Genomic DNA, 19,123 nt, shown 5'->3' with positions numbered 1-19,123 from the left:
CCACCCCTCATATTCCCCAACTTGGCGCCTTTGGACTATCACCTTTTCACTAAACTAAAGGAGTTTTTGAACGATCAGGAGGTCGAGGAAGCTGTAGAGAAGTGGCTGAAAGAGCTGGGGGTGGAGGTCTGTGACACTGGCATACAATAACTGGTGCCCCAACTACAGAAATGTCTCGACGGCGATTACATTGAAAAATATTTTAATACATTTGTGAAGTATCCTGTGAATTTCAATTAAAAAAGCATTTTTCGGTTCTACATAAATGTTGTAATCTTACTTTCTGGATGCCCCTCTTATTTACAAATTCAGTATGAGACAATGATAATGAATATTTAACCTACCGTCTGGCACATTGATCTGCCAGGCACAAAGGGGCCATTTTTAAAGCACCTGGCCTCCCAGTAGCTTCCTTTTTTGACATGCGCTATGCAACCTCCCCACTTGGTTTGTCCTTGACCTTGTTTTTTTTTTAGTGGAGACGGTTTACATATAGTTCCAGTGAGTACTTAGGCCGTAGGCCCATTGTGCTATCTCCCATATTACCTCAATCTTTTAACAACCCAGTCCCTTTAATAAAGTTTTGACCGGGTTTACTTGAGAAGGTTTTTTGCAAATACTTCTACTTTTTTTTTCTTTTGACGCCCCTAATAATATAGAATTCATCACATGACAGTTGTATAACTGAACTTACTAGGCGTTTAATATGTTTTTTCAAAGTGTGCCCATCGAGGACATTGCGCCCGATGGAAGATTAAAGGGATTGTGAGAAAGTTAGCAAGTGGGCAGGCGTATATAAGAAGGTTGTTTGGTTTAATGTGTATATTTTATTAAGTTTCTTACATGTCATAATTGTGTGAAACAAAGTAAGATTATATCGTAAAAGTATATAAATAAATAATAGTTACATGAATAACATGTGAGTTTGTCACAAACGTAATAAATACATAACGACAGTCAACAATAATAATTTAAGACTAGAATAATCAGCACTGCAGGCTTATATAGTTGGCCCTCCCATGGAGGAGTTTTCCTATTCATTATTAAAGAAACGTTTATTGCAATACATTTCTGTATTGATTTTTTTCCTGTCAAATCGTCCAATGTTATTTCTTTTAATATGATTTTCAAATTGATTAAGATCTGTTTGCCTGGGAAAGGCAATCGAATAAATTAATCAGAATCAAATATGTAATTAGGAGGGCAACGTGCATTGGGTTTACTTAGGACTAATTTTTGGTATTTAATCATAATGTTCCATTAATCTTATTGTGGTTTAAATAGGGAGTAATAAATAAACAGATTCCAGCGAGTGACTTACCTAAAAAAGGGGAGTATTTAAAGCTACATTGTTCTTAATTTAAGTAATATTCAATTTATCGCCAAATTACATACTCTATTATTCTAGATTAACTAATTATGGCAAGTTCTATAAGCGCTACATGTCGTAGAGTTGGTTAATTTTAAATATTAACTATTTATAGTTTATAAATTTGGAAAACTGTAAATGTATAAAGTGCTTTCTACACATCTACATTGTTGAAAGTACAAATTAAACAAAACTTCGATAATTCAGGGCGGTGGGAAGAAAAATGACACCGAAAAACTTTTTAAATACAAAACATAATGCAAACAAATTGAAACATTACAATTTTCTTTCTCAGACTCGATCGAGTCTAGTGTATTTGTGTGACGTACAAAATCTTACGAAATATGATTGTGTTTATATTATTTTAGACCAAATCATTTGTTACAAAACAACATAAACAACAAATATTTTAACATATGTCAATCACTCGTATAACATTACAAGTAAGCTGTGAAAATGTTCAATTTGATGTGCAAATTAATTGCAATACTTTAACATATACATATGTATTATAAAACTGACACAAGTCGCATTGGAAACAATAAAATCTCATTCATAATTATTTTACAGATATCCATCCACCCAGTGATATTAAACTTTACTTTGTGGTGTGCAAGATTTATTTTTAATGTGAATTCATGTCTACTTTTAAGTGCAAAGAGACGAGCTATTTATAACTGCAAGCAAATAAAATCAATTTTAAAATAAGGTTCAATAAGAGAATCAGCCTAGCAGTGTTTATAAGTGAATGAGAGTATAAATTCTCTAGATTTTATTATTATTAAATTAAAATAAGTGATTACATTTTATGGTCTTAAATAAAACTGTTTGTTCGACCGGGCGATATTTCACAATCTGTAGTACTCGAGATTAACTAGTCGAGTGTTACCTACCGCTTTGAATAACGTATATAATAATCAGGGCCGGTTCTGAGCCAAACGGTGCCTGGTGCAAGTAAAATTTTATCACTACAAGATCACTAATTAATAATATTTTAATGATTTGTGTTTTCATGTAGCACCAGGTGTGGTATTATCAGCGCATTGGCAATTCAGCATCCGCATAGGGCCGGCCCTGGTAATAATTACAAATGATCAATTTTCTACAGCAACCTTGAGTAAACAACATTGTTGCTTTTGTAGGTTGTAGTTATTTGATACCTTCAGTTAATTTGGCTATGGAATATTTGTTTAAACTTGCAACTGACATTCGCTTTATAAAAAGTGAAAAGTCGTTTACTATAAATGTAAGAATGATGTACCTATGTCTTATATTTAAGAATTGGTAACAAGATACGTAGTCAAATTTGGAAGAAATGTTTAACAGAACTGTTAAAATATTATGAAATAATTATCCCAGATAATTGATATCACTATGATCGTCAATAAGTATTTGTACTTGGTGTACCTTACTGCATTACATATAACAAAGTACATAGTATTAAATGAATGTCGGCATTTCACAAAACCCTCAGGTTCATTTACATTCTTGAACATTTGGTCCCAAGGTTTACCTCAACTCTTCTGATGCCAACAGCAAGATATAATTTACTTTAACTGTCACAATAATCGATCATGCACTGTATTGTTTGGCACTGAAGATCATAGAAATTGGCCTACCAATAAAGCACTATTCTACCTGCTTGCAAGACTACTTTTAAAAAATTGGTAAAAACAATCATATTTTCATGTAACCCTGCAAAATTTTGTTAAAATAGTGTGCTAGGCAGAAAATATTATTCTCATTGGGTTTCAGCGTCTAAATTCTGTAAATGTTGTAAAAACCAACAAAACTCCCATAGTGATGTGTTGTGACATTTTTCAAATTTTCCCAAGCAAAAAGTTTATGGCTGACATTTTTACAGTGGATATTGACAACAACAGCTGATGAAGAGTTTCAGCAAATGCCGACATAACATTGGTGGTGTTGTTTGTTTGCACTACTTGGTGGTGAAGTCGGGCCAGTAGTTGATGTAGTAGCGGTGAGTGGTGCCCTCGAAGAGGCGGTCCAGCCAGTTGTCCAGGCCGTCCAGCAGCGAGCCCTGCAGCAGTGGCAGGCCGCCGCCCTCGCTGTCCGAGGATTCGGAGCTGTGGAAGCCCATGAAGGCGCCGGCTTCGGGGTCTGCCTTGTCGCCCCCGCCCCCGCCCAGCCGCCGGGTCATGCGTGCCATTCTCTGCAACAAACAACACCTTGACAACAACTTGACTCACGGAATTCAGTGTATTTCCAATATGTTTTTTCTACGAGAACTGTCACCACTTAAAGCGGTCAATATCGACTGCTTGAAGCAGTCTGTCTATACCCAGCCTTAAGATCGACCATATGATACAAAGGTCTTTCGGTAAATTTATTGATGAGCAATTTTTGAAATGTCTATTTTTTTAAAAACCGCTATAATACAGATACATATTATCATAAACTAATCAGATAATAAATTTATAAGAATATAAATATGCTCAATATTAGATAATGTCTTCGCCATCCTCTAATTACATACCTAAATAACATTTTTGCTCTAACACTCCTAATTTTTAGGAATTGTCGTGATTAATACTGCAAAAAAAATATTTATACACCAAATTAAACAAAGAGTTTCCCATATTCTCTCACATCTCTGCCTATCCCAGTACAGTATTACATTAAAACAGTATGTTGGCAAAACATATAGATAGTTGAGTAGCATTACCTTGGTGCCTTTGGTGGTCTCCGGGTGCTTGGCATGGAACATGCAGTAGTACTTGCGGTGTCCGTTGAGCGCCAGCACAGTGCCCACGCAGTTGCGCGGGTTGATGCGGAGCTCCCGCGGCTCCGGCAGGGACAGCTGCAGCAGGTGTCGGTACCAGTTGACATGGCGATCCACATCCAGGTGGGAGAACTGAAGAGTTTTGTTTCTAGAAACATACATATTTTTCAATATAATTAATACACGGAGTAAAATGAATCCTATTTGCATAAAGTTTAAGCCTTGTACAGTTCATACTTTTTAAAGCTTCATTATTTACTACAAGCACATAAGTACATGTACGCTTCACACCACGCTCAGACAGGCTTTAAAAATCATTCAGAATTTTTTAACAAATGACAACCAGTAAAAAAAATTTGCCAAAGGTAAACTTTTAAATGTTTATTAATAACAATAGTTTATTCCAGAATATATGTAAGGGTAGTGCAGTGCAATTAAATACATTGCATATTTCGAAAGGAAAAAGAAAAAAACAATATTTACAAAAATGTAAGCAAACAGCCGTTTATGGAGGATATATGAATCCTATAATTTCTATACCCGCTATATCCGATTTTTTGACAAAATGATCTGAGTATGACATCTTGTTCACATTTTTGCGAGCAACAAGGGGAGCCTAAAATTGAGTTTCAAAACCCTCCTTATCACGACCAAAAACCATGTTAAAACTGCGAGTGAGAAACCAAATCCGCTATATCATACAGAAAGTTACTATCAAAACCCGCTATATCGGATTCAACCAATCACAAGCAGTTATTTTGCCAAAATACAATATGGCCGCCGCTCTGACGCCACGCTCGTGTGTCAAAATGATCTACGCGTGAGTTTCTAAACCCGCCATGTCGGCTCAGTTGACTTTCAAAATCACGAAGTGAGTATCAAAATACGCTTTATTCATTTTATTTATCGAAATTACTTAATTATCGCTAGACATATATAGAAAAATAAATGCTTTTCGAAATTTTATTACTCCAATTCATTATATAAAAAATTGTAATGCAATTACTTATGTACGCTAAAGATGTGACAGTTTTTTGCGGTTTTCTCCAAATCAATGAAAGTTGATATAGCGGGTATAGAAATTACACGACTCATATGTCTGTCACCCATCTCCAGAGTGCTATCAAGGGGGATTCCATTCAGGCAACAACGGCAGTCATGATGGCATTCTTCGATTGGCATAGTCTGCGCCATAAGCTACCCATGAGGTTGCAGAGATGTGCTCTGAAAGAGTGCACTCGCCCCTCCATAATTTGAAACATTTCCGTGGCGCTGCAGTATTTCGGTTGGTGGAATAGTTGGCAATAAGCATTTTTGTAAGTGACTTATAGACTATGCCATTGTGATGCGGAGTAATTTAACCCCTAAGGGAAGGTCTACGTGTTGGCTTTAACAATAATATATTTTAATTTATTTAATCTTCTCGCCCGTTACGAATTAACCGCTTCTGTGCCAAGAGCGAGTTAACTCGCATTCTTGGCCTGCTGTGCACAGCTACACTTCTACCTACTGGCATTTAAAAGGTTAAGGGAGCATTACAAGTGTATATTTAAGGTACTCACTCATTCACATATGAATGCGCTCAGGTGTATCTAAAAGCGTAATTAAATACTTATAATGCATATTTAAACGTGGTACTCACTTTCTGTAGGGCCAAACCGTCTTGTGGAACATGGCAAGAAGCTGGGCTCGAGATTGCTGATCTATGAGCAGAACTATTGTCCGACATCCAGGCTTCAATAATCTGAAAAGCATAAATAATTTAATGATGGCTTAAAACAACAAAGTTTATAGTGATGATGCAATGTGTATACATTACATACCTTACAAGACCGTTGTACTTCTCAGCCCTGAGCTCGTGAAGTTTGAGCTCCGACTGTGTGGTGACGATGGGGCGCGGAATGCTGGGAGAACCATTATTGTTGTTTTGGGAGGCTTTTGTGGAGTCGGAGCTGCCGTTGGACTGCTTCTCCGTCTTGCGGCGTTGGATGGATTCTTCTTCAAGGCGACTGTTGAAACATCAGTAATAAAAATAATTCATTAACTTTGCGAGGTGGCGATATCGTAACCAATGAGGTTTATCAGAGGTGCGATTATTGCTAGTTGAAACCTTTTTTTAATATTGTTCAATAAGCAAGAGTTTTATAATACTATTATAATAAGGCGTAAAATATTTAGAAATTAACAAGAAAATTATAAATATGTAATTGTAATTATGATATTTACAGTGAAATTCTCTTGCAGGGTATGCAGAGGAGCTGAGAAAAAAACTCTTATGTGGGAATACTTTAAAAGTTTCAGGAAGCTAGATCAGCATTTGCACCAATCCTTAAAATTCTCACTTTCTCTTGATTAAATGTTGGCAGAACGGCCAGTTTTTCATGTATATTATCATAGATTATTGACAAAAACAGAGGTTGTTTATTTTTCCAAAATTTTTATCGTAATTACTTACGTTTCACAGAATTTGAAGAATTTATCCAATTTCAAAGTTAATTTTCAAGAAGTGAGAAAGTTCTATTCAAGTTCTGTTATTATTTAAGTTATATGAGACAACTGGCCCATAATGGTATAATAACAGAACTTGAATAGGACTTTCAAATTGTAATTGAAAATTCATATTGAAATTTGATGAATTGTTCAAATTCTGCGAAAAAACCCGTCGTTAGACTCTAAATTACTACCAGTCAAAAATAAAATCAGTATATTGAAAATACCTCTCAGTCTCAGATCGTAGAGTGCAGAAAAAGCGTTAGAACTTGGAATGATACAATACAGCAATCCAACCATATATCGACTATCGATGTCAAATATTAAAGCGATACCGACGATACTAAATATTTCATGATATCACATATCATGATAGTTAAACCTGAATGATATTAATATCAGAACATAATTCGATAAGCAATTAAACATATTTGTCTCTTATGCCCTCGTAGGACCCATGGCAAGGAAGCATCGGTTTTCCCACTTAAACACTCTTTGGCATACAATAAAATATGTTTGCCTCTTTCGCTAGGGCCCATGGCATTTGTCAGTGGAGCATTGGCTCTCCCACTTCCACTCTAGGAATGGTCAATTTCATTCAGTTTGATCCCGTATCGATATATCTGATATCTGGCAGTATCATAATATTTTCACTGTTACGAAGATATAAGTCACAGGTCTAATTGTTATGTGTGCCACATCACTACTACAGGAAGCTATGCTTATGATCATCTGTGATCTATCACCAAAACAAGTCTAATGTCAAGGTCTGAAGTAATGAAGTCATATTAGACAGATGTTAGTATCTTTCATTAATCATCCATCTATCTATCATCCATCTAAATAAAAATGTTTGTTCAAAATCTTAAATCTCCGAAAAGTTCTTCACCGATTGCTTTGAAATTTTGCCAAAACGTTACATTCGAATACGCCTGTTTTTATATACAACTTATATTATATAGATGTCAACTGTGACAGGTAAAAACAGCCCACATTTGTTAGACGTAAAAGCGCGCTATTGTTTCTCTATCTCCACAGACAAACTGAGTCACAGCAACGCGCAGCGGGGTACAGCTAGTAATAAATAATAAATGATAATGGGAATCTTATGTTCGGAATTTATTGAATTCCACTTGAATTTTTTGAGTAGGCCTGCTGTAAAATGATTTTGATTGGTTCCAACATGAAAAATTAACCGTTAAATTGAATCTATGTACATCGGTTGTTTCCACGCTATGCAATTATGGATCCTTACACGAGGTGTGCCATGAGGTAGCCGGCAGCCAGGATTAGCAGGATGGTGGCCAGCACGGAAAGCACGGGCAGCAGGGTGTCCTTCCTCATGGAGTCGGCGGCGTACTCCAGCAGCATGCTCAGCGACTCCACCAGCCGCCCCCACAGCCCAGCCGTGTGTTCATCTATCAGCTCCTAGCAACCATCAAATGTAATTTTAATATTTTTGTCTTTGTAAACCTGTACAGATTAAATACTTGTTACTTTGTTCAAAAGTCATTGGATAAATGCTGATGAAACTGACATTCTAAAAACTCTACATTCCTAAATGGTTCGAACTAGCTACAACGTCATTATGACGTGGAAAACGCTACTGGCTGTAAGACAGCCGTCAATGACGTTGGCCGGCGTGACGCCAACAACGCCACATTCACCTACAAAAATGAACAAACGTGTCATTTTGGCACCAAATCAAAAATGAGACATTTTAAATTGTTATATAAAATTTACTTGTCAACATAAAAAATGGTATAACAATTGTAATTTTTTTCATAAAGTTTTTGAACAATAAAAAAAAACATCTGTGAAAATACCCTATTCAAGACTTCCTTATTCTGCATTATATATGTTCATTATCTCTACCTTTACAACAGTCTCGTAAGACAGCACCTCCGTAGGACGTAGCAATCTCCGGAGCGTGTCAGCCAGCTGCTTCTGCGTCTTGTTGACCCTCCCCTCGCCCCCCAGGGCCCGGCCATCTTCCGCGCCCGCCCCTTCAGCCCCATCCTCCTCTTCGGGCCAGCGCTCTGAGAGCCACTCGTGGCGAACGCGGGACTCATCTCGCCGCCAGATTATCACGATCCGCAGCTCGGCCCAGGCGGGGTCTTTGGATGCGTCGCCAGCTGGAAAGATAAATGTTTGAGTTTAAAATGTTGACCATTGTCTCGATAAAATTATTTGGATAAAAGTACATTGTTTGTAAGGACGCATGTGTGCTAGTATGTGGTGAACTTACCATGCCATGTCATTATTATTATTAAGGTTATTCTTAAAATATATTTAGAAACTTTACACCGATAGATGGCGTTATTTTCAATATTGTCAATTAAAACTCTTTTAACGCGTTATGCTTTTTAATATTGAGGTAAGTTATTGGTTCGCGCATGCACATAAAATATATTAATCTGTTTAAATTATTTTTCGTACCAATACTTTTATAATTTTACAGAACGGCAGAAAAACACACAATTTTATTGTAAAACCAACACGAACAGAAAACATTTGGCGCGGAAGAATTTTAATACCAAACCAAAAGATATTTGTAAAAAATCGTGCATTTCAAAATTTCTACGGTAAAATGCTCAAGTCTAAAAGAGAAGGATGATAAAAATATTGTTGAATTCAGTAATTTAAATCGTCGCTTGGGGAGATTGAATTTTTTATAAAAAGCGCTGGCTAGGTAACAAAGCATATGGCGCGTTGCTGGCCTTAACTGGACCTTTTTTTTAAAGGCCGCTTGCACGACTTACTATGGCCATGTACATTGTACAATCCATAGCGTAATAAGAATATTATCACTCTATACAATCCTACGAACTTCGGGAAATCGAGAGAAGTCCGTTTTACATGGTTACCGATAACGTATATATTTTTTACTGGTGATTTATAACTTTTTCAACGAAAAAGATGGAGTTTTTTAAACTTTGGAATAACCCTTTTCAGCGTGTAAAGTTTAAAAAAATATCGACTTACCTATCGGTACCTATCGCATCTAGAAAAATCGTCAACAGTATTTTTTTCTTATACGGAAGTTGTTTCTCATTCAAAATAATGTACCACCTCTCATAGTTTTTTTTTTATATCTTCCCTCCACGTAAAATCATGGAGATGTATCCGTAGTCTCACTTGCTCTATTATTATTATTATTATATTTTTTAGTAATTTTAAGTGCTTCCGTGTTGTTCCCTCGAGTGTTTTCTCTTGGGGAAAGAATAATCTCGTCAAATTTAATGTTTCAAAGACCCAATCATGTCCGTTTGATAGATTCTCTAGTCTTCACAAACAGATTGCAATTTTTAGAGCACAGGCGTCGGGTAGGAATGCTATTCTTGTTTTACCGGTATTTCAATGGAAGATGCTCCGAGGAACTAGCATCATTGATCCCCCGGCACCGGTGCATAGTCGGGCAACACGCCAAGCGCGCGCCCAACATGTGTACACGGTTGACATTTGTCACATGAGAACGGGTCGCCGCTCGCGACTCTTTCATGAGTTCAACAGCTCGGCTGTGGAACGATTTGCCGGCCTCTATGTTTCCTCTTTCCTACAACATGGGTCTCTTCAAGACCCTTGTTCACTCCTTACTCTCCTTAAAAAAAACCCTCCTCACAGCATCTTCAAATATGACATAGGCCCTGAGGGAAATTATTTTCCTCAAGGCCTCCTGTGTGGAGTTAATTTAAAAAAAAGCGCTTGTCCACGTAAAGGCCTTCCAGAATTATCGAACGAGACGTGGTTGATTTGAACACAAAATTCGTACACAAAATGTCTTGTCGTGTTAAATGGGCTTTACGACAACAAGCGATGTAGGTACATACCTATTTATTAACCATGACCTATCTTGTTCTTTGCATCTAATATGTTTTGTGTAAGTCAAAAAGTTATATCTGTTCGTATATTTGTACGCGGCGTATGTACCGAAACCAACTAAGTGGTTAGAATTACCAGATGGAGAATCAAATTCGTCGTGCCGCTAGGCCTTATCGCTTTTGGTGCGTTGATACTAGAGCAGTCAAAAAGGGGACCACACCGCATTTATTTTATTTTTATTGTAGCTATATAAAATTTACAAATACATGATATGAATAGTATTTTATAATAAAAATCACTTTGTGCACAATTTTATGCTATCTTTATTTAGATACAAAATAAAATCAAACCATATTTTATCAGTGTTTATGTTGTTTATTTATTTATAAACGTAAAACTTCCTTCTTCAATCTTTGCAAATTCTCTTTGTGGTGTCATTTTTAATATAATGAAACAATACCTTTAGTTATAATTATCCTGACGAAGAAACCATCGGTGTCGAAGTATGTCGGTAAATTTTAAATATAATTAGTGGTGTATATATATTTATTTATTTATTGAAGTAAAACTTCTTTAGGCGCGCTTGCTTGACTTGCTTGGGGAATAAACTGGCAAATGGAGTGGAGTGGAGGAGTATGTCTACCTATGTATAATTATGTACTTTTCTTGGCGGTGAGTCTAGAAGGTTCTGGATGGTTTGCAAATGCTTTAGAAAATTGTGGAAGGAGAAAGTTCTAGAAGCTGGGTACCCCAGCTAGTAAAGAATAGATTTTTTATTTTTATTCATTATTTTCATTATCGGATACATCAGTAATTACTGTGGATGATTTTAAGACCGAGACAATAGGGCTATGGTATGAGAAATTAGACACATATGTTTTCGAATGAAAATTAGAAAGATATTTAGAGAAAACTGCATCGATTGTTGTTCCGTGTCTTGTGGTAGGTCACTTCAATTGTTTACACTTTTTCGATAGTTTTTTATAACATCTCAAACCCGTGGCAAGTGGCAGACAGATAATGTTATGCTAGAGTATATAGGTACCTACGTAGCTCGATCTATGCATTTTATTGTTTAGTACATCAAAATAACTAGGCAAGTCTATCTATAGTAATTTTTACAGATTCAAGAAAGTTCTAAATTATTAAAGTCGTAATTGTTATCGTAAGACAGTTAATTTAGCCCTTTTACTGTAAGCCTCCGTCGCAAATATTCCGTGCGCTCAGTAATACTGGAACATTTATAAAAAAGCGAAAACATTATTCTATCAGCATAAAAAACCATTCCATGCAACTTGACATTTTTACTACAAATGCATCTAACTAGGTACTTTAGAACCGTAGGAATGTGTTGCAAACGTTCTTGTGAAATATATATCGGAACTGCTCCCACAGAAGTATATCTCTTCTAGTGTACGGACAGGCTAGAGTAGCGTTTTTACCTACTTGTGTCACTAACACTTACAGTAATTAGATGAAAAATAATGACTTTTGTTAATGTAATTACTCGGTTATTATAAGTAATATAACAGTAAAATTTGCGTTCGCGCAAAAAAATCATTATTAGTATTATTTTTCAGTACTAAAATAAATAAAATATTATCTGTAAATTTCGAATGGGGCAAACAAACAGTTTGTATGAAAATTGCCGCTTACGTTTCACCTTAAAGTTACATACTAACTCAATATTTTAAACCAGTACATAAAGAAAAAAAAGAGCTTTTAATATAAATATCAGAAAAAATCCTCACTACTTTTATTATGTAATACTTGCAACCTCTGGGTTATTTGTAGAAAGCGGTCAATTTTTCGCTGTTACAAAATTTGATAATTTGTGCAATTTCCTCATTGCGAATCTGGTGATATAAAAAAAGGACAGAAATGTCAAGATGAAGGGAATAATTTTCCACGAGGAACGAAAGAAAGAAACAAGTATTTATTAAGACAAGAAACTAACCAGTGGATGCGAGAGCCTCCACAAACTGCTTCTGTACGTCCATGTAGACATGCGCAAAGCGTACGCGGTCCTGCGGCAGCGGGGCAGAGCCGGCGTAGCGTCGCAGGCGAGTGCGTGCTGCCTCGTGCGCAGCGCCCTCGCGCGACACCAGCACAGCGCACAGCCGGCGGCGCCCGCCCTGCCACTCCGCTGGGCATACCGTCTCTAGGATGCCCTGTAAATTTATTTGATCACATATATTAGTTTACAATGTATGAATTTTGTTTTTAAATTACTAAATTATCATCTGTCATGGGGTCATAAATCTTAATCAAGAATTTTTAATAATCTACGGTAAATTTGTCTAGACATAAAACAAGTTCAACAATGTTGATAATAAAAGGTTTTAGCTGTAATAATGATGCCAGCAATTCTGTGTTTATAGCATTTACAACAAGAAATGATTAAATATGATTTAAGATTTTCACGGCCAAAAGTATTTTTGTTATTTGTTTTTGGGTGTTATGCCGTGTTGCGCTAACTCCTTCTTTAGCCAACGTTTCGGACAGTTATATAAGTGTTATTTAAATAACACATCTGCCCTGATGATGGACACTGCAATGCTGTCCGAAACGTTGGCTAAAGAAGGAGTTAGCGCAACACCCCAAAAACAAATAACAAAAAAAAAGAAATGATTATGCAAAATAATTATATTTTGGCTAATCCTACAGATATGAAATGAGATTTTCACGGTCAAAGTCTCTTGTGCGTTGTTAGGTGAGTTGACAGTCTTGCATTTTCCACCATTTCATCAAATCTGCCTTAATAGTCCAGGTGACTCTGCAAGGTTGTCCAAAACGTTGGCTCAAGAAGGAGAAGAAAATAAAACAGAATTACCTGGGAAGACAGCCGTGGCAGCGTGAGCAGTTGGTTATCTGCAATAACCTGATGCAGGGTTGTGGTGGGGATATCAGCCATGCTGACCGAGGCGGCCGCGCGCGTCCAGTCTTCACGGAACAGCATCACCGTGTCCAGCCCCGACTGCACGGCATAGCGACTCCTCAACTTCTCAGTCTCTGGAGAGGTCAGGTCCACAAATCTGCAGCAAGGGATGACAATTTTCAGGAATAGGACAATAGATTTTATAGCGATGATTGAAACAGCAATCACAAATAAATGTAATAGCTTTTTGGCAGTTGAATTTAACATCAAAATTTAAATCAATCAAATAATTTGAATGTGAATGATAGAAGAAGTCGGAGACGCCTGAGGAAGACATGGCACTATTAAATGAATCAAATATTTAGCAGTCCATCCTCTCTGCTTACCCCTGCGAAAAACAGTGAGATGGTTTGTTAGTTAATAAAGTAAATGGATTTGAGCTGGGGTCTCTCTGGGCAATGTGGTTGAAGAACTGGACAACAAGCTTTAGACATGTGGCATTGGTGCAGTTCCTTTGTAATGCGCCCATCTGCCTTTAGAATCCATTTGTCCAGATAACACTACATCACGTTTCTCTTATGCTACATACTTACCACCTGGACCATGTTCCTCTTCGACGAGTAAAAAAAATTAGAGACCTTGGGGTATTACTTGACTGTAGAGATCATATTGAACACATCTTAGAAAAAGCCTACAAACAAAAGGGATTCATTCTACACATATCCATTCAATAAACTTTTTACACTTGAAATACTATATATGGCATATGTAAGATCTTTGTCATTTGGAATCCTCAATACCAAACATATATTGACCAAATAAAAAAATATTAAAAAAAATTTGAATCACCTGTGTTATTAACTCTTTACAAATTTTTGATGTGCTGTTCTGTATAAGATCGTGAACTGCCTTATTGAATCACCAACTCTATAAGAAAGGATTGCTCTTCGTTTCCCTGAACGCAATACCAGATCGATTATCTTATTTTATACACCATGTTTCAAATCGAAATAAGCACAAAACTTTTTGCTCAGACGTATCTGCAAATCTTATAATGCCCTAAGATATATTGATATTTTCCACTGTACCCTTAACTCATCGGCGTATCTGCCGCCGCGATCGGGCATTGCGTTTCTTTCGCGTCCAAATACCGCACGCCATACCGCGGCGGCTTGAGCTCCGCCCATAGACTCGGGAAGTAATAGCAGAAAAAGTGTTTGGGGTTCAATCTTGCACACTAAGAATCCACACAGATGTCACTCAACATTTAGGGCAAAATAAAAATGTTTTTTCGGGAGTTCCCCTATTATTTTAGGGAGGTAAATTATTGTTTGCACCGATTATCTTCCGGAATACAGATGTCACTAAATAATAGAATATCATTAATTTATTTCCAAAAGCATTATTGACTTTGTCGGTAAAACAGCATTTTTAGTTAATTTGGAATATTTTGGTATGACAAACGTCACTGATTGAAATAAACAGAATTTTTCGTTTTATGCCTGTTTACGCTTCAAACATACATATTTTTACTATTTAGAAACACGATCGGGGTGTAATTATTTTCTTCATTGAGTACGATATTCGATACCTACTTGATCTTTCAAACTACTCTGAAAAGAAGATGGTGCGCTGTGCTCTGGTTGGCTCGTCAAAATTTTAATGCGAAAAACTACGTTTGTTAAGTGCACATTGGTGTTTTTAAAAAATATTTTTCTTGAATTTGACTACTGTTTATCAATATGAAGAGATCCAGAGGATACGACATTTTTGAATTGGACAGTGATTCTGAAGAAGTTAATGTAAATAGTTCCCAGCGATACTGGAGATTTCGATATTTAAATTTTGAGTTTTTATTTATTTTTTTAATCTCCAAGTGAGTGAACAAGCAAATAATAATTATAAAACCTTTGTGACCTAGCTGTACCCCGCTGTGGCACTGTCTGTCTGTACAGATAGAGAAACAATAGCGTGTTTTGCTTTTACACCCAACATATGACGCTGGTTTTCAAAAAAGGATGCTTTTACCTTTATAGTATAGGTGTTTAAAAGCGCAAGCATATTGTCTCCCACGTATTGTCTGTAACTGCAAGATTATTTTATAGAGGATAATATGACTCCATGACAGATTTTAAGTCCTTAGATTGTGTGAGATCCCTGTATATTTCGTTGGTTAGAAGTCAAGTAAAATAAAATTCAGCTATTTGGTCCCCTTTGTATAAAGTTCACTCTAACAATATAGAAAGAGTTCAGCACAAATTTCTTAGGTATGTAAATTTTAAGAACAAAATTACAATTGAATACATGAATTATGTCATTAATTGATTAATCAATTGCATCTAATAACGCTGTCTGATCTGACAGGAGAATTATGCCAAACCTGGTTGTGCTACACAGAGTCATTAACAACTTAATTGACAGCCCTGCTATTGTTGCAACTATTAAATATCATGTGCCAACTAGAAACACAAGACAAACTGTAACATTCTTCTGCAATACATACACAACCAACTATCAGACAAACTCACTAACCAATAGGATGCATGATCTGGGCAACAAGTTTAGGGGTACTATTGATATATTTATTGACTCCATTTATACAATTAAGCACAATCTATACCAGCACTTGGTTGAATCCTACAAATTATGGTAGTTTTAGTGATATTTCTTGTATGTAGTATTGTTCTAGTTTCTATATTATTTGATATTACTGTTACATGTTTTACTAATATTGTTTCATATTCAGTTTACTGTTATATCATGTTTTAATTTTTTTGTGTATAATTTTAGATAGCTCACTTGGTATATTCTGTTCTTAAAATCCATGTAAAAGCTTAACTGGGCGTAAAACGAATATAATAAATATAAAAATGGGTAAACAACAATTGGACTTACCCGAAGGTGACGCGGTCCCTGAAGTGATAAGCAGCCAGGAGATAGCGCAGCCTGACGGACTGCTTGTCTTCAAAGATCAGCCCACGGACCTTGTTGTCCTCCCAGCCCGCCAGGAAATTGTCCACCGTGTCATCAGTTATAGTCTTCACCAGCTTATAAGGCATCTTGCTTTTAATAAATTCTAGAAAGGAATTTTGGTAAAAACAATGATTAAAAAAAGATCATATTGAGAAACATACATTATGTAGTGTACTTTGTCCAAATCATATAAACAAAGCCTGACTTTTAATAATAGACAGAAATTGATGGCACTGCGATTATTAAAATATTTTTAAATGGCTTTAAATGCAGCACCAAGATGGCTCATAGGAAAATGAAAGTAAGTTTAAAAGAAATACAATGGTCCAAGTGCATATGTTTTACTTTAACCAAACGGTGTTCAGAAATTAGTGGTACTTTCTGAAAGGATTCTAAATTATATTCAAGAGAATTTTATGATTTAATTAACCAATTAAAGGCAATTTATTAAAAAAATTGTGATTCCTTACCGACAACTTTTTGCACGGACAAAGTAGTCTCCCTGTAGACATAAGCCCGCCTGTTGACCAGTGCCACGAGCCCAGGCAGGCCCGCGAGCCCCAGCTGTCGGGCCAGCAGGGGTTCGTGGCCCGCGTGCACTGTGGCCAGGGTGACCCCACGGGGGCGCAGCGCTTCCACCAGGCGGCGCCACGCGGGGGCCACCCTCAGGCACTCCATGCACCAGTCCGAGTAGAACAAGACGAGCACCACTTCGCGACTGCTCTTTTCCACCAGTTTGTTTTCAAAGTGGCTACAAATATACAATGGGTAAAAATTATTACAAGAAATTAATCTACGCTTTAAAAAATGCCAACCGCCCTACTAAAACGTGTCAAAAGCAGGAACTAAGTATGTGAAATGACGCACACGTCATACTCAAATGTTGTATTTTACACAAAGTACATGTTTGCATAAAGCATGTTCAAGGGAAGACTCCGTTGTGTTATTGTTGAAAAAGGACGTCCCTTTTTGTTCATACCACAAATGTAAGAATCAGTTCAATCTGTTGGTATAAGTCTTAACAACCTTAGTTGAATTCATCACGGTACTCCCATAGATGCATAACTTACATACAGCGAATTTCGTTTACAATTTAATAAAAAATAAAAACAATTGATGATTATTTCACAATTCAGAGTTCGAAGCCAAAGCGTGTTGAAGTTGGTTATATAGAATGCATTTTAGCATGCTGAATATTGTTTTATTTCATTGTTGTTTAAGTACTGAAGATTATTAAAATAGTTTATCTGAATTTGATAATCTCCAGGAATGAATTCAGATGCGTAATAAACAATGAAGGAATGCGCTCTAAGAATATTCTAACACCTTAAACATATTAACTGTCTCTTTTCTGCTAGGCCTAAACAAGACAAAGGACATTGCGCATATTTATACAGGGAAGTTAATATATTTTTAAATCATCAGCTTAGTAGAAACATATCTATATTGATAGATATGTGCATATATGATCAGCATCAGCCATTGTCTGTATCCTATATTTATTAGTAGTATACATGTCCAATGAATAAAAGAGCTGAAAGTAAAATAAACAAATTGTAGTAGAAAAACCAACAAAAATAAACGTAATAATAACAACGCCAACTTAAAATAATGAAAACTGAGATTTTGTTCACTAGCGTTGTCATGCACCTGATCGATATGAATAGGATACCTTTGTTCATAGAGCAATAAATGTCACTGTATGTACGTACATACAATAACAGGCTTGCGCGGCACTCTTTGTGATATTCATACATTTTCTTATAAAACTGTTGTATGAAGAATCTTACCGAGTTGTGACAGAAAGCTTATGGAACAAAGTAATATCCTGGTCTTGGAAGTGGAAACGTCCTCCAAAGAGATCCTCAAAGGGATCATTTCTGAAAATAAAGTAATTAAATAAGTACCTTATAGTTTTGATCTACACAAATCGATGGAAACATGGAACAACAAACCTAAATATTTGAAAGATCCATACAAAAAATAAAGAATTTAAACAGAGCTAAATACCTGAATCTTCCATACAGACTATAATCATGTCTTTCTTTGTATAAAGTGCTGTCTTCTGATGTTATTCCGTGCAAGTCATAGGCTTTCCTTCGTTCAGAGTCTGACAACAGCTCATAGGCCTGCTTGATCTCAACGAACTTATCCTCTGCATTGGGCTTCTCGTTCTTATCAGGGTGCCTGGAATATCACATATAATTGGAGTTACAAATTGCCAAAATTCGTCCCAATGGCTTATTAAATTTAACAAATTATTATTTTAATAACTTCGTCACTATGTTTCTATTCTTAAATGGATTTTAAGTATCCTAGTAGCAAATATGCCTCTTTATAGTGGACGGGGTTCACACACAACAAGCATTTATTCAAAAAAGAGCTTATATTATCTAAAACAAAATACTTCTATAAAAAATGTGATCTGACATTTGGCGTGTTTTGAGCAACATAATGATAAATTAAGAATTATTTTCCTTACCATTCCTTCGCTAGTTGTTTATACGCTCTCCTTATATCCTGGAGGCTGGCGCGACGATTTATCCCTAAAATCTTATAAGGGTCATCTATATTTTGCAAAGCTACTAAAGAGCTTAAACATAATATAAAAATAAAGTACACTGCCAATCTCAGTGGGCTCAGACTCCCCCATTTCCATCTCATTTTACAATTTTTAGATGAGTGAATTCATTAAGAATTATCAATATGAGAAACGAACTGACTCGAAATTCACAATTTATATAAAATTTCCAAAATATTGATCATTGCCATGAAATTGTTCACAGATGGAGGAAGCAGGGGTAATTTTTGATTTGCTATCAGTCACTGATCCGAAAATAGACGCAGG

General features: G+C 36.2%; 1 protein-coding gene and 1 pseudogene across 1 annotated transcript; one reads left to right on the top strand and one right to left on the bottom strand.

The window, feature by feature from the left end:
• Positions 1-816: 816 nt before the first annotated feature.
• On the bottom strand, positions 817-19,087 carry l(3)80Fg (dnaJ homolog subfamily C member 16 l(3)80Fg). Its single transcript, XM_089634663.1, has 13 exons — positions 18,758-19,087; positions 18,286-18,462; positions 18,066-18,155; positions 16,746-17,026; positions 16,198-16,378; positions 13,258-13,459; positions 12,382-12,595; positions 8,478-8,737; positions 7,858-8,030; positions 5,936-6,121; positions 5,755-5,856; positions 4,056-4,260; positions 817-3,542 (listed from the first exon to the last, which is right to left on the bottom strand). The coding sequence occupies exons 1-13, from the start codon at positions 18,937-18,939 to the stop codon at positions 3,309-3,311; spliced, it is 2,487 nt and encodes an 828-aa protein (XP_089490789.1). The 5' UTR covers positions 18,940-19,087; the 3' UTR covers positions 817-3,308.
• On the top strand, positions 6,155-6,274 carry LOC149422049 (U4 spliceosomal RNA; annotated as a pseudogene).
• Positions 19,088-19,123: the final 36 nt, after the last annotated feature.

Source organism: Hesperophylax consimilis, chromosome 8 (genome assembly GCF_061612785.1).
Source record: "Hesperophylax consimilis isolate HC1 chromosome 8, BYU_Hcon_1.0, whole genome shotgun sequence".
NCBI classification, from domain to species: Eukaryota; Metazoa; Arthropoda; class Insecta; order Trichoptera; family Limnephilidae; genus Hesperophylax; species Hesperophylax consimilis.
This window is presented reverse-complemented; position numbering and strand designations above follow the sequence as displayed.